Here is a 14,800-nt window from a genome sequence, read left to right on the forward strand (position 1 = left end):
CGTTGTCAAACACCAAAATTATTACCAAAACCTATCTCTAGGGTATCAGACAAGTAATGAAAAAAGTTGTAGAGCTCCAGCCCAGAATTAAAAGCCCTATTGAAGAAAATTAAAAAGAAAAGCAACACTGAGTTTATTTCTTAAGGCATGGCATTTCCAGGATTACTTTTATTTTTTAAATGCAGGGGAGAAAAGTTTCTCTTTTTCGTTTTAGATACAGGAAATTTTGTACAGCATTTCCAATAGACGTTCATGATGGTTTATTCTCAATGGTGACAGATCTTCCCTAGGCTAAAAAAAAAAAAAAAATCACATAATTTAACAGTCTAAAGACAACCTGCTTGTGCTTTGCAGTTCATTAAAAATATGTGCACATACTACTGCGATATGTCAACCAGAAACAGAGGTACAACACAAAAATACATAATGCATTTTAAAAGTTACCTGATGTTCACAGCATCTTTATATTGGCCTAGAACTCTTCATTGACTGAAGGAGCCGGGGGCAGGGAAGTTTAAAAGCATGTTTTACACAACTGGTGTAATTGAGTCTAAAAGACTTTACTGAAGTTACTTGGGAAAAAAATGGTCACGTCCCTGGAATCCCCTCATCCTCGTTTCACTGCATGTTGGAGCTGTGCATTTTCTGTGTCAGTACCAAATCTAGCACCATGTCCTACGTAATACGAATGTTTGTTACATGGCACACACAAACAAACTTCATACAAAAAGTTTTACCATAAAAATGAAGATATTTATTCAAGAAGTACAAATTTGATGGTACCAGCCATCTTTGAAAGCCATTACCATGAGGCAGAGAGGACACAAACCGAAGTCTCTTGCTCAGAGCATATGAAAGCAAGTGTCTTACAAATTGCCAGCTAATGCAGTCATTTCAATCATTGCTCAAAAGCCACCTCCACTTTTTAAACATTCCCTGGACTTAAGAGAGGCACAAATAGGGTTATTAATACAAGACCAGTTAGTTATTTTAATAAAGCCATCAGCTAAAATTTACTTTGTTTTAAATTTCCTTAAATTGTCTCCAGCCTTTGACTGGTATCAAATTTCATAAAGAAAAAAGGGACTTGGGAACGAGCAGGTGCAGAATTTTTGGAGCTCAAGATGAACTAAAAGTTTTAAGGCAGGAGTCAGGATTTTAAGTTCTCTATTTGCCCCATGGCTCTGATCAAATGGTCTTAATCTGTAAAATATACAAATACAGAGTCCTACTGGATAAATACCCAACAAGTGGTCCTGCTTGGAGGGCAGGAACATACTTTTTCACAGACAGTCCAGTGGAACATTTATTAAAAGTCTCAAAGTCCACAGTAAGAAGCCCGCTGGTTAAAACATCTCATCTTCCAACTATTTGACTTTTGTAGGCTCAGTGGCATGTATCTCCCTTGGAAGGAGAGCTATAGCTCCATCTCCTATGAACAAGAGCAACACACACGCGGCTACGGAGTATCTAAGCGGATGAAATATGGAAGAGGAGAGCCATTTGCAGAACAGAGCAATCTAAAACACTTTATGAAAAGGGAAGTCTTAAAGCAGGCAGACTTGTATATACAGTCATTAACCAACAGAAGTGTTTGTAGCTGCAGATATAATAGCAGGACATTCATCTTCTTTGGGAGAAGACAGAAGCATGGCTGCTGGAAAGTTTTAACTCCAAGGCTTCCTAGCTCAGTTAACTTGCAAGGCAGATCACCAATATCTAGAGGGTTTGAAGCAGATTTTTTTGTTTTTCTAAGAAAGTTGCAGAGCATATGAAGCTCATCCTCCCCCCCCAGAGCAAGTTTTCAAAAATGCCTTTCTCAAATACCTCCACGTCCTACTCCAGGAGAGCACAAGCTGTCCAAGAGCTGCCAGCCATCATCCAGGGGGGAGTCAGAATTACAGGGGAAGTGGTGAAGGGCAAAGGAAAAAAAGCCTCTTTCTCTAACAGAGACTACTTTCATTTCAACATAACAGGATCTGAGCAGCGCAGTGAAAAAGCCAACAATTTTTTTTTTTTTAAATGTAAACATTCTCTGCGTAAGGTGCAGGGTCTTGGATGTATGTACAATGACATAGAAAAGAGTTTGTAAAATACAGATCAAGAGTCAGAAATGTAGCTACCACCTACGCTTCTGAAGAAGATAGAAATGGAGAAACATACAGCATTCAATTGGTCAACACTTACACAGTGAAAATGCTTTCAAAACTCCATGGCTAAAAGCATCCCACCACTGTAACAAAGGGGGTTTTTTAATAGTTTTTAAACAGTTTTTACATTATTTACTAACAATGGATATATATGCAGAAGCATGTCATACTACAGCAATATTTTATCAGTCAGCCATCTGCTTTACCAAAGGTTATGCACAGTGCCATGTGTTGCCTTGTTGCTCCAACGAACCCCTTTCCTCTCCTCCCCAAAGCAACTCAGGAACTGTCTGTGAAAGGTGAACAGGAGCTGCGTTTTGTTTGGTTGCTCCTGGGGTGAGGTTTTTTGTTGTTGTTGTTGTTACTGCTTTTACCATTAGGGTGTCTATTAAAAACCCCAACTTATTACACTGCTGACTCACATAATTTAGTTTTCAAAAATATTTCCCAGATCCAGAGAAGCAAAGGCTTTCAGAAAACTATAAAACAGTTCTTGCAGTACAACTATTCCAAGCTATGTTTTCCGCAGAGGACACCAAAGAACTGATGCACAAAGAGCCACGGTAGTCAATGAAACTTTGGGGAGCTGGATGCTCTGAAGGAGCAGCTGTCGCTTGGTTGTGGAAGATGACCCTGAGCATCCTTCTGCAGCGCACCAAGCAATGTACCTACAGCATCTGAGGCTTGTCTGGAGCTCCCTCGCCCCAGCAGACTGATTATGTGCGTTCATGCCTCTCTGCCCTTCAAGCTGTTCAGGACTGTGGATTTTCACTAGATTATTACTTCTGGTTCAGGTAGAAGTAACAATAAAGAGTATAAAAATCTGAATCACATCAACAGACCTGTCACTAACATGGTAAAAAAATGTTGCCTACCAGCATCAGTTCATAGCCAGAGCTCATCAAGAATGACACAAAGGGCTGATGGGTCTAACAAATAAAAGAAAAAATCCTATTACTCCTCACTCGTCTGTACTTGGCATTGCAGTTCACGCCTGCATGTATTCTAAAACCTGTTGCATTGCTCCAGTTATACCCGAGACACCCCACGGCGTGGGGCAGCACGCCAGCTGGCATGCAAGACCCAGCTGCACGCTCACCCCCCGCACCGGCGCGCTTCCAGCCATCCTCCCCGGGAGCAGCCGCCGGTGCCCGCCGCGCAGACCCGCACCGGCCCGGGGCTGCCAGCCAGCCTGCGGTTCGGGCCGTGCCCGCTCTGCTCTGCAATGGAACAAGCCTTCCCTGCCCCGGGAACCCCCACGACTCCCCCAGGAGCCCCGGCCCGCTCCCCTGCCCCGGCATTTGCACTGAAGACTCTCTCAAAGGACAAAGACAAGACATTTCGGAGACAGAAACGACCGTTCTCTCAACGTATATTGCAACCTCTAGTTATATACATGGGAATAGGTGAGTCAACATGCTGCATCCCTTCATTACTGATATTTTTTTAATATACATTTGGTTTTTTTGAAACTTAGAATTCCTTCCTAATACAAATATTGTAAAATTTGTTTCCAGCTGGGTATGTGCTTAGTACATCTGTCATTTTATAAAGAAGAGCTTGAAAAGTCTTCACTTTCACCTCTAAAAGCATTTTACTATTTAATTTTTTCAGTTTTAGATATGTTCTTAAGGGACAGGAGGCGGGGGGAGGCTGTTAGAGAAAATACTATTTTCATGAATCAGTTCTCTGTTTTACTCATAGCCCACTCACATGGTCTTCAGATCATCACCTTGCTCCCTGACATAAAAGCAATTAATATAAAGCACGGTAATCTACTACGGCATAATAAAACTGAGCCTTTTCCAGCTAAGAGGTGGCAGAGGGAAAGAAGGAGCTTTCATCTCAAAACATGGTGACAATTGCCTGAACTCAAAATAGAAAAAAAAAAATTCAACAAAATGTATCCTACAAAAAAAAAGTAGTGTTTGTGTTCACAGTTACAGAACTGTCACCCTGGTTTGCTCCTCCTCAATCCATCACAATTTCCCCCCTTCCAGAAGAGACTGCATGGAAATGACATCATTAAAACCATTCTGACTAAAGGCAAGTTATGCCTTACAAGACAAGTAGGGTCTTCCTGGCATGAAACCATCCTTTGCCCAGGGAAAATCCAAGAGATTTTTTAGTTGTTTATATATCAAATATTTTTTCCCCTCTGGAATGCAAAAGATCTGGCTGCTAAAACCCGGTATAGTAAATCATATCTGTCTTAACAAAATTCCACAATAGAAAACTTTTGTTATAGGTTAGTATTTATCAGCTTTGATTTAATCTTTAAAAAGAAAAAAAAAAAAAAAGAAAAAATAAAACCAAGTCACTTTGGTGTTTATGAGAACAGGGGACTAATTTTCCTTTATACAGCTCTGCCACTGCACTTCAGTCATCCTGTACCGAATGCGGGCTAAAGGAGCTGTCAGAAAACCATAGGCTTAATAAAACACGGGGACCAAGAAGAAAGCTATATTTATTTGGGATATGGCGGGAAATGCATATAAACTGTGGGTCTGTTTTCCAACCATCAATGTAAATTGTGCGCCTGCTTCCACCTGCTGGGAAAGACTCGTGTTGTTGTACAAGTGACCTCTGCTCGTTCTGGCTCTACGCTGATGCTCGTGGAGCAAGAACCTCCTTCGAGTCTGAGAAACTGAATTCTGTGGAATTAATGAAGGAGATAAAGTAACAATTTTAAAATTGTCAGTGTAACACACCAGTTGCACTAGCAGATGAGAAAGAGCTGTGACAACTGTAGCTTTGGACCACTGATTCAGAGAGGGAAGACAGAAACCAATAAAAACATGCTATTCATAGCTGAATAGCACATTCAACTTTGGAAGAAGTGAAGTCATTCCAGTGACAGCTGAAAAACTAAGCAATCTAGAAATCATGTTTAAAAGGAACAGGGCCTTCGATCTCACCCAAAGGCATTACCAGACAGGGCTGCAGTGCAGCCAAAGGAACACAGAGAGCGTCTCTGAGGGGTCAAGCACTTAGAGTGTTGTGTCCCCCACCGCCAGTACGCTCCAATTCAGATTTCTGAGACTACAAAAGGATTTGTCATTTGCTGAAAGGGCTCCTCTTACATTCTGAAGGGAAAGCACTGGCTGTGAAACACTACGCCACGCTCTGGGCCACGGGAGCGTGTCAGTGAAGGTACCTCCATTGTCCTGGCTGGAGAGTCACCAGAGCTAGAAGACTGGCTGCTGCTTCAAACGACACTCACATGAAAAGCTGAAAACTGTGTGCTGTCGTGTCCTCCTTCCCATCTTCCACGCTTTGTGCCCTCTAGGAACTGAGCAGGGGAAGTTGCAATCCATTGTATCTGGGTGTAATTGCAGTTTAAACTGGACCTATTACACTGGCGCCGTTAGACAAAGGTGACGCACCTAACGCTTAAGCCCAGACCAGCGCATCACTCACCTTAGCTAGCCTGATCAAAGCTTGTTTTAATGATCTGAGTGATATACAGTAACTCAGCAGGCACGCACTCAGGTGCCAGTCAGCCGGTAAACTTCAGGCTAAGTCAGTCTTGTAGCAAGTTAAGTTTACAGTACAGTACATGAGAGTATACATTGACTAAGTTATTGCCTAAGGCTCCGGTGGGCTGCGTTCCCAGCTCGGGAGCCAGCAATGGCACAGGACTGTGTTGCCATCTTGGAATGTACAATTGCTTGGTCTGAGCATCACCAAGAGCTGCCCCCGTGGGCCGGAGACCAAGCCCCCCGCCCAGCTGCGCTGCCCCGGGCCGGCTGTGCCTCGGCAGCGCCTGGGCGAAGCACGCGAGTTCGGCCAGACCAGAACGGATCCCCGTGAGCAGGCAGCGTAGGACCTACCCAGAGCAGCTGCGATTCTTGCATGAACTGTATGTGGTGCTGATATGAAATTTTATAAATTGATTAGTTTTATTTAACAATAATAAAAGAATTAAAAAGTGCTCTCTGTTGTTCTGGCTCCATGGATCAGGACACCACCTACAGTTTTGAGAATCATTACATATTTGTATTGTTTAAGTGAACGACAATCTCCTCCCTCCCTCTTTGTACCTCCTCCCTTTTCCCTTCCCCTTCCTGCTCCCTTCCTTTACCCTTGCCCTGTGCTGCTTGCTGTTGTGTTAAATATGATGATCAGGCAAACCCCAAAGGCCAGTTTACATTTTTATGTTTTGTTTTTGCAGATCTCCATCACAGATGGAATTTTTGCTGGTCATTTCTTGGAACCAATCCATTAGCAGGACAAACCAAAAGAGAGGGCAGTGAAAACAAACCCCATGACAGAGACGGAGGAAAGAAGAATCAATAAACAAGCAGAAATCAGTTTTCCACCGGGGTGGGATTTGCTAAGGGCTGGCTCACGATGACTTGCACCACGTAGTCCTTTGGGATTTTCAGCTCCTCCAGTTTCATTTTGTCTGCCAGCGGCCTGCCCGAGAAGAACCAGCGCTGGCTGCCCGGCTCCACTCCCTCCACCGCGTGCAGCCGCCTCTTCATGTGGTACACCGTGTCCATGCTGCGGACCATGAGTTTGAGGTCTTTGCCTGTGGACAGGCGCAAACGAAGCTGGCATTCGTGCCCTGAATTGGGTGGGGGATCGGGAATATCCAGAGTCTCCAGGTCACCCTTCTCCTCTATCATGTTGATAGGTGGGGCGAGGCAGTAGACGGGAAGCTGGTACCGGTTGCCCAGTTCATCGTAACACTCTGTAAGAGCACCTTTAGGAGATAAGAGGGAAAAAATGAGTATGAATGCATTTCACATTTAACACTGAAGTGGTCAGGCTCAGAAGCATTTACCCTACTGTTAAACCATCTGAGTGATGAGGTCCGAATTCAGGCTTTAAAGGATTGATAAAAATATCTCAAAATTTTCATTAAAAATTGCTTCACCTTCTCATATGTAAACTTAGCGTTGAGTTAAAAGCACCCCCTAAAAGTTAAATGCATCCCTCCCTCCACATAAACCAGGAAAACTTCAAAAACAGCAGGAAGAGATGAGGGAAGATGATGCTCTCCCCGTGAGTCATTTTAGAAAAAAAAAGGAGTATTTCTCTGGCAGCACGCCCTGAGGTTCAGAGCACACATGCATCCAGAAAATGCTACTTGGATGAATTATGTGATCCTGAACCCAAGCTGTGAAAAGACAAAATGGCAAAGACCAAAAGCAAAAGACCTCTGTGAAAGAAAGATTTTGTAACTTCTCAAACATTCAAAAATTGCTGAAATGGTTTCGTACAGGACTCATGTTTTACTGAACACTGCCAGAACAAACAAACACGACCACCCAAGTCAGACAACTCTGCGGCTTTGTACAGAGCACGGTGTCACCACCAAAGCAACGACACCCAGCACATACTTTATATTTGCACAGCATCTGTAACTGCCATATTCAAAGCCCTGAAATTTCAAGGCTGATTTTTATTTCCCCAGACTCCCGAGAGGCTCCTCAGGATAATCTGGGCGTTTGTGTTAAAATGACCGGGCAGTGGTGTGCTGCCTTGCACGTGGCATTCCGTCTTACCAAAATGGTACAATGTGCACAGAACAGCTCAAGAATTGTAACACTTACTGAAGAAACAAATACAAGCTGAATTTTTCACAGTATGAGACGCACTTTATAAAGATATTTCAAGAACTACCCTGGAAAAATGGCAACACATTTTTCATAATGTTTTAAGAGTTACAGTAAGAGAAGGCTGAAAGCAGAGCCCTGCTGCATACAGCACACAACACCTCTTGCAGTGAGCCAGGAAACCGAGATGCTGAGGAAGCTGCATCCTAAATGACAGCAGAAATCCCTTCTCACTGTGGTTAAAAAAAAACCCCAATTTTCACACTCCAAGCAAATGCTTCTCCCCTGTTTCGAATTTACCTGCTATAACAAGTTTCCACATTTTTGCCCCTAGAGGGGGCACATTCACTTGCAAGATTACCCATCCTTTTGTAGTTGGAAATGTTTGAAGAAGAGCCAAGTCCTTGAGCTACAGAATATTTGAAAAACTCTTTGACTTGGCAGTTCTGCACACAACATCCAACTGCTCCTTGTTAGAAACTAAGGGTGGGTGTTTTTTTTTAGACAGAGGTTTTTTTCATGCTGACAGTGAGTTGTCTTAAACTTTGCTGTTTGATCAGCAAATTACCGTAATATAAAATTATAACTTCGGGATATACCGTGACACTCAGACCACTGTGACAGCAGCATTTTGTGCTGGAAATCTTCTTCCTTTTAGACAGAACCCCCTCTTTTTTAAGGATAGTTTGTGTTGATGAAAACACATAGAGGAAACTTTGGCTAAAAGATCAATGATTTAGGTACAGCTGCTTTTCAAGGATTTTCTGTCTGTACAGGTTCACCAAGGCAGCTATGCCCTGAGATTTATTGAGAAAACAAAACAAAAAAAAAAGGAAATCCAGAAAAACATAGCTATATCACTCATCACAGTCTTGTATCATTTATGAATCTCAGAGCAAACCAGCTTTTATCAAGACTGTATTGGATCCATACCTTTCATGGTACTTTGTGATTTACAGACTAAAGCCTGAAGTTCCCATACTTCAATTTTATTTTACAATGTTCATTTCATTCTGTAGACTTGATCTATTTAGTAAATGTCACAGTACTAAATTCTGAATCACGGTTCATAGAAAGAAATAAATGTTGTTTGGTGCTAAAAAAAAAAAAAAATCCAAACTTCAACAGTCTTTGAATTTAGCCAGGGCAGCTAAACCTATATCTTTTTTTTAAAAAGCCATGTATCTTAAAAAGAATGCTCCCACTTTAGAATAGCATATCAAAGAGTTAATTTTAAATACCATGGGGTTAGCTTGCTAAGGAATTTCTTCATCATTTATATCCTTGCCCAGCTGAACTAACATCAAGGTCAAAGCATATGCTATAAACACTGGATTGCTTAATCATAATCAGATAAGCAATATTAAAAAAAAATCCTGTGAAACAGTAGCTAACTTGGAGGTCTGTCTTTTAAAAAGAAAGAAAAAAAAAAAAAAAAACAAAACAACCAAAAAAAAGACACACTAGAGGAAACCTCTTGCCAATAAAAACTGCACAGTTCCATCCCATGCTGAGAAACGGTTTATAACAAATTGTTAAGGTAACAACAGGTGACCATAAACCTCACCAGTAATCCTGTCCTTCCACTCATACTGGTAAAAACGAGTCCCTAAGACAACTACTGGGAGCAGAAGAGACTTTATGATGGTACCACCTCCTTACCAGCACACCGTGCCTGCTGAAGGCCGAGCTGGAGTTCCACGGAGGAGATGAGGTGCTGGTCCTCACCTCCAAAGAGACAAGGAGCTATGCACACACAGCCTGGTCCACTTTAGCCAGCTAACTCCCTCTGGGCTTCACAAAGCTTTCGGTTAAGTGATCTTTGGAGATGGTCAGGCTCTGCTACAACCTTCAAGATGTTGTAAATGGTAACAAACTCAAAGGCAAAACACGAAGGGGTGCCACATTGGTGTTCAAAAGCGAAATGATAGCTGAATGTCTTAACCAGAAGGTGTGGTGAGTGTAGAGCTATTTTAAATGATGCAAGCAAACACAAGTTATCACGAAGGAAGAGAGAAAGTGGTTGAACTGCCCACAGCCACCATGGCAAGGCCAATCTCACCAGCCAGGTGGCAGCTTTTCACCGAGACATTGGCTGCAGCATCCCTTACGCAGCCCAAGGCACGCAGGAAATCAAACATCCAAACTACAAACCCCTTCATAATTTTGCTGTTATAATTGAAAACCATGTTTCTGATCCTTAGGGCAAGATACATCAGCTTGGGCCACACAAGTTATTCATCAGGAAGGGGAACTGAAAGAATGTCAAGCTCTTATGAGAAAACAGAGAAAAAAGAAAAAAAAAATTTTTTTTTTTGTTTCCCTGTTACCTAGGCAACCAGGATCCTCACCAGCTAGTTATAGCATAGAAAGGATGCAGCCTCCCTTAAATCAGAGAAGGAAAAAGGAATGCAAACAGAGGTTTTGCAGTTGAGGCAGGCAGGGTGCTCAGAGCGGCCTGAGGACAGCACTCGCCAGCCCCACTGAGACAGCTTGCCTCTTCCCTGCCTCCCCCTCCTTCCCCAGATCCTGCAGCCAGATGCTACATCAGGCAACCAGACCAAGCTCAGATGCCAAAGCCTAGAGTGAGTTGGTACTTTGAGTGTTCACTGTTGGATCATGCAAAGAAACCATGTAAAAGGGGCAGATTTCAGGGAGAAAGCAGCAGAGAGGATGGGTAGCAGGCACACGGGTCTGGTTAAAGGATTCTGTACTGGACATTAAAGATCAAGATGTTATAACAAGATCTTACAACAGTAGTGAGGAGAGGACAAACTAAGCTGATCAATACTTCATATACTTGAGTATTCTTTGTGTATTTAAATACTCCTGTACATGTTGACATGATTTTAATAAACCTGGACACAAAACATCCTGGTATCAACATGGAGAACTGACTTTGAGGAAATTCAGTGACAGAACCAACCAACAAACCAACCCACTCACCCAAACCCTAGTCTTCTCCAACTTTCTATCATCCAGAATTTAGGTGCCACAGCACACGATCGAAGGAGTGCTTTGAGAATCAAAATGACCAACTCATTACTCTGAAAATCTCCCAGTTAAAGACTGACACTGTCAAGCAAGATCTAGAATCATTCAGTATCGATGCTGCACCACAGTTACAGAGTTAACTTTATAGGCTTGATTCAAGTCAGATAGAACACAAGATACAATGCTAAAACCACAGCGGATTATTTTAATATTTCAAAAGTAATATCGGCTTGGAGACTGAGGAATTCTGGGAGGAGCTGAGAGGCAGAGCTTCTTGTTGGTTGTTATCCAGGTAGGAGACAGCTTGAGAGTTTTGGGCAGAAAAATATGCAGATGTGATCATCAAGCATACGGAACTGGAACATTTTGAAATTAATTGCCTTGCAGGCCATAAAAACTTTGTTTTACTTAGATTATTAGCTTGGAGGTATTTCTCTGGATTGGTAAGGGAAAACACTAAAAAAGGACCAGTTGAGATACTGCTTCCACCCCTAAGCAGTTCAGAGTTTGGACTTACTTGTCCTGCACGTGAAAGGACTGACAATTTAAGAGACCTAAATGACATGAAGGTAAACTTTTGCAAGAGTTATTGAAATCAGGCATATATGACCACACTCATCTAAAACCAGAAAAAGTTTTAATGCATTTTAATGGCATTTTGGCATTAAACTGCATACCGTTCTCTCTTCAGAAAAAGCAGCAGATTTCTTGTTCTCTGTTCATGATGTGCCTTCTATAACTTTAAGATTTTGAGCAGGATTGCTCAGAAATGCCCAAATCTTAAGAACTGAGCAGATTTCCATCTCTTCTTCCCTTCCCCCAGACAGACTTGCTGCAGGAAGAGAAATTAAGACAACACAAAACAAAATCTAGCATTGCAAGGAGACTAGCTAATTTAAGAGGCTTAAGTGCCTGTGTATAACACATTTGCCCAAGGAACAGCTGGTTCATTTGTTTTTCTTACTGAAAAGCTCCATTCCAAACTCAAGCTGAGCCTGGATTGCTGAATAAATTGGCTACAGTAGAGCTTTCACCTGCAGACTATTGGTTTGAATCCAATATAGGTCACTAATGCCTGAAATTCATTATGAGCAAAGAAAACAAGTGGGTCATCTTCTGGGTTCTGCAGTATAGCAATTCCTAGAGAGCAAAGACTGAGGCAGAAAAGCTGATCTATCTCTTCATCTTTATTAGTCACCAATTCTAGGTCACACCTGGGAAACACTAGACCTTATAAGAAAAAAAAAAAAAAATGTGTACTGGCATCAACAGCATGCGAGAGCGGTGAAGGGTGACTTTGCTCAGTACTTGAACAGGATTGAGACAAACAAGTAGAAGGACACAGCAGTTTGTTCCAGCTCACCTACAACCAATACAAACTTGGAGGAGTTAATAGGAAAAAAAAGCTGTTTCACATTAGACCCCGTATAACTTCATAATGACTGAAATGGCTTAATGCTGCAGTCAACAACTGTAGCTCTCCAGTTTTCTGGAGGGCAACATGTGGGAGTACTTGTGCAAGCCTGTGCCTTGCACCACATATTGAGAACAATGAAGTGACTATAATCATTAATGATATGGATGAAGCACTGGATAATAAACCACATATATAAGCCCCCTCCCATGCTTCTTCCACACTAAACTTCCATGGGCTATGCAAATTTAAATTGCTAAAAAGCTACTGTACAAAGCCTTTATAAAGGTACAAGCTTCCCTCCTAAGCCACAGCACAACTGCATACACAACAAAGCTCTGCTCTCATCTTCAGCCTGCCTTTATAATAAACTTATTCCAGCTCCTTAAAGAATGGGCTTTGTAAATAATAAGAGTTAAGCATTTAATAATTCTCATTTCAAATTCACTGAAAAACAGCTCTTCCATTAAGGGAACATTATTGGTCTGGCTCAATTCCACAAAGAACAACTCCCAGAGCCAGCAGGAGATCCCACTGCTCCAGGAGCTGCTTGGTGAGCAGAGACCAGTTCACTCCCACTTGTGGCAACTGGCACAAGACAGACTGGAATTGCGCTTAGTGCATTACAACAAGGGAAAGGAGGAGAAAATTAATATACTCTGCTACTGGACTTTGTAATTCTCTCACCCTGTTCTTTGGCAGGAGAACTACCTTGTAACTGGTTCACTGAATCAGCTATTACACTGCTCATGCTCATCTCCACGCTTGGATGTTTTTTACAAAACCTGGCTCATCCAGGTTCCAAGATTGCTGATAAAATAACGTACATTCAGCTGTCTGAAAAGGCTCTGCAAGGCAATAACCTGAGACACTTGCTGCAGAGGTTTGGACTACATGGGCTCTTGAGGTCCCTTCCAACCTGAATGATCCTAACTAGCTGCTTTTGCTGTAATAATACTTTAAAGAGCAAATCTCAGTTGCAGTATCTAGCCAAAGATCTCCCATTTGTATCTAAGTCATCCTGCTTCAGATTAAGCACACCTCGCCCTAGTGCGGGGCAGGTTTGTGAATCAAGCTGGCAATCTCATGAGTAAACCATTCTTAAAACCAGTTTTGCAACTCACGCCTGCATGTTGGCACAGGGGAGGAAAACTCAACCCGCTACCACTGAATCAGCAGCATCGGGTACCTACAGAAACCAGAGGGCAGCAGCACTGCAGAGTGCCAAGCCTGCACTCTAAGATGGCATTACCTGAACTCACCTGCCAAAGAAACCGAGATGCATCTGAATGGGGAAGCAAGACAAGGGGTTTGTGCAGCTCCTTCTGCACTAATCTGCTAGCTAAGCGGGATGTCTCACCCTCACCCAGCCTGAGGTATGCCTCATCCATGTGTTGTAACTGAAAGTCAACATGCCTGCGTGCCACTGCTACCTGTGTGTGTCAGGAACCTTTTGGTTTGGGTTGGATTTTGGGGAGAGGGGCAGAAAAGGAGCAGAGCGTGTTTATTTTGGGAAAAGGCTGGTGCAGATATGCAAGGTGCATCACTGGGCACACCAATCCTCTCCCTTTATCACAGCAGAGCATTAGCATCAGTTAATTCATTAGCACTAATTAACTAGGCTGAAGGTGAAAAATAATTAACAGCCTTCTGAAAGACGGAAATTTCTGCACTAGATAAGCAAGCCACTTTTCTTCAGATTTTAGCTGCAGTTAGTAAGTGTGCATCCCTTACCTTCCCCACTGTGCTGGAGCAGGGAGAGCAGGGCAGGGAGAGGAGAGGGATTAGCTGCCATGAGAGGAGGGACTGGTAGAGACAGAGAGTAATTTGGGGAGGAGAATGCTTGTGGGAAAAGGCGGGGGGGGTGGTGGTGGTGGTCAGGGCCATGAACCAAGTCCTTCAAAATTCCTCTTAAAAATCCTCACTAGTGCCAACAACAGCAGTGGCAATCTTATCAGAACAGGGATCTGCAGCCCCACTGTGCTCTTCTGCCAGAGAAAGAGGGGAAGCCAGAGAAGAGGGGACCTATACCAGAAAGCTCAAAACTTGACAGCAGTGTAACCTACAGAACAGACCTAGTTCTTCCTTACTACAGTTTTACTAGAGCACAAATACTTACAGCCTATGCAGCTTATTGGCTTTTCACATGCTCTGGTTGGGGCAGACAACAAAGACACCCACTGGCTTGGTAGATACCTGTAATCCACAATGTGAGTAAGGACTGCCAGTTACTAGACCAGGACTATGAATAACACCTATGAACTAAACAATACATGAATACAAGAATACGGTGAATTTTAACCACAACCATGGGTTCAGAGGCTGGTTAACCAGTTACCCAGTCATGGCATCCTTTACAGCAAGTTTACCTATCCCTTTCCTTACATGCTTTTGACACAATACAAACTCTAGAACAGACCAATTCATCGGTGAGTTGTTTTTTATAAAAATGAGATTTAATAGAGGAAGTAAATTATGTATTAATGCTTGGCAGTTGTCATTGTTAGAATTACCATATGTACTGCCACTGCTATATAACTCTGTAAAACTTGGATCTAATATTGCAAAATGGTAACAGCTTCCAAGAAACATTACATTGGGGTTCAAAGATGACAAGTCTTTTTACTAATGAAGTATTCATGTACTATTCTGCTTTGCATGTCATTAAAATAGATGCC

At 42.5% G+C, this 14,800-nt stretch overlaps 1 protein-coding gene across 1 annotated transcript in view; it reads right to left on the reverse strand.

Moving 5' to 3' along the window:
* Positions 1–731: 731 nt before the first annotated feature.
* UBTD2 (ubiquitin domain containing 2) overlaps positions 732–14,800 on the reverse strand; it is a 61,173-nt gene continuing 47,104 nt past the window's right edge. Inside the window, exon 3 of the mRNA XM_042790293.1 lies at positions 732–6,858. Coding sequence (XP_042646227.1) covers positions 6,461–6,858 — 398 coding nt within the window. The 3' untranslated portion in view covers positions 732–6,460. The remainder of the gene's footprint in view (positions 6,859–14,800) is intronic.

Source organism: Tyto alba, unplaced genomic scaffold (assembly GCF_018691265.1).
Source record: "Tyto alba isolate M040663 unplaced genomic scaffold, T.alba_DEE_v4.0 Super-Scaffold_17, whole genome shotgun sequence".
In the NCBI taxonomy this organism is placed as follows: Eukaryota; Metazoa; Chordata; class Aves; order Strigiformes; family Tytonidae; genus Tyto; species Tyto alba.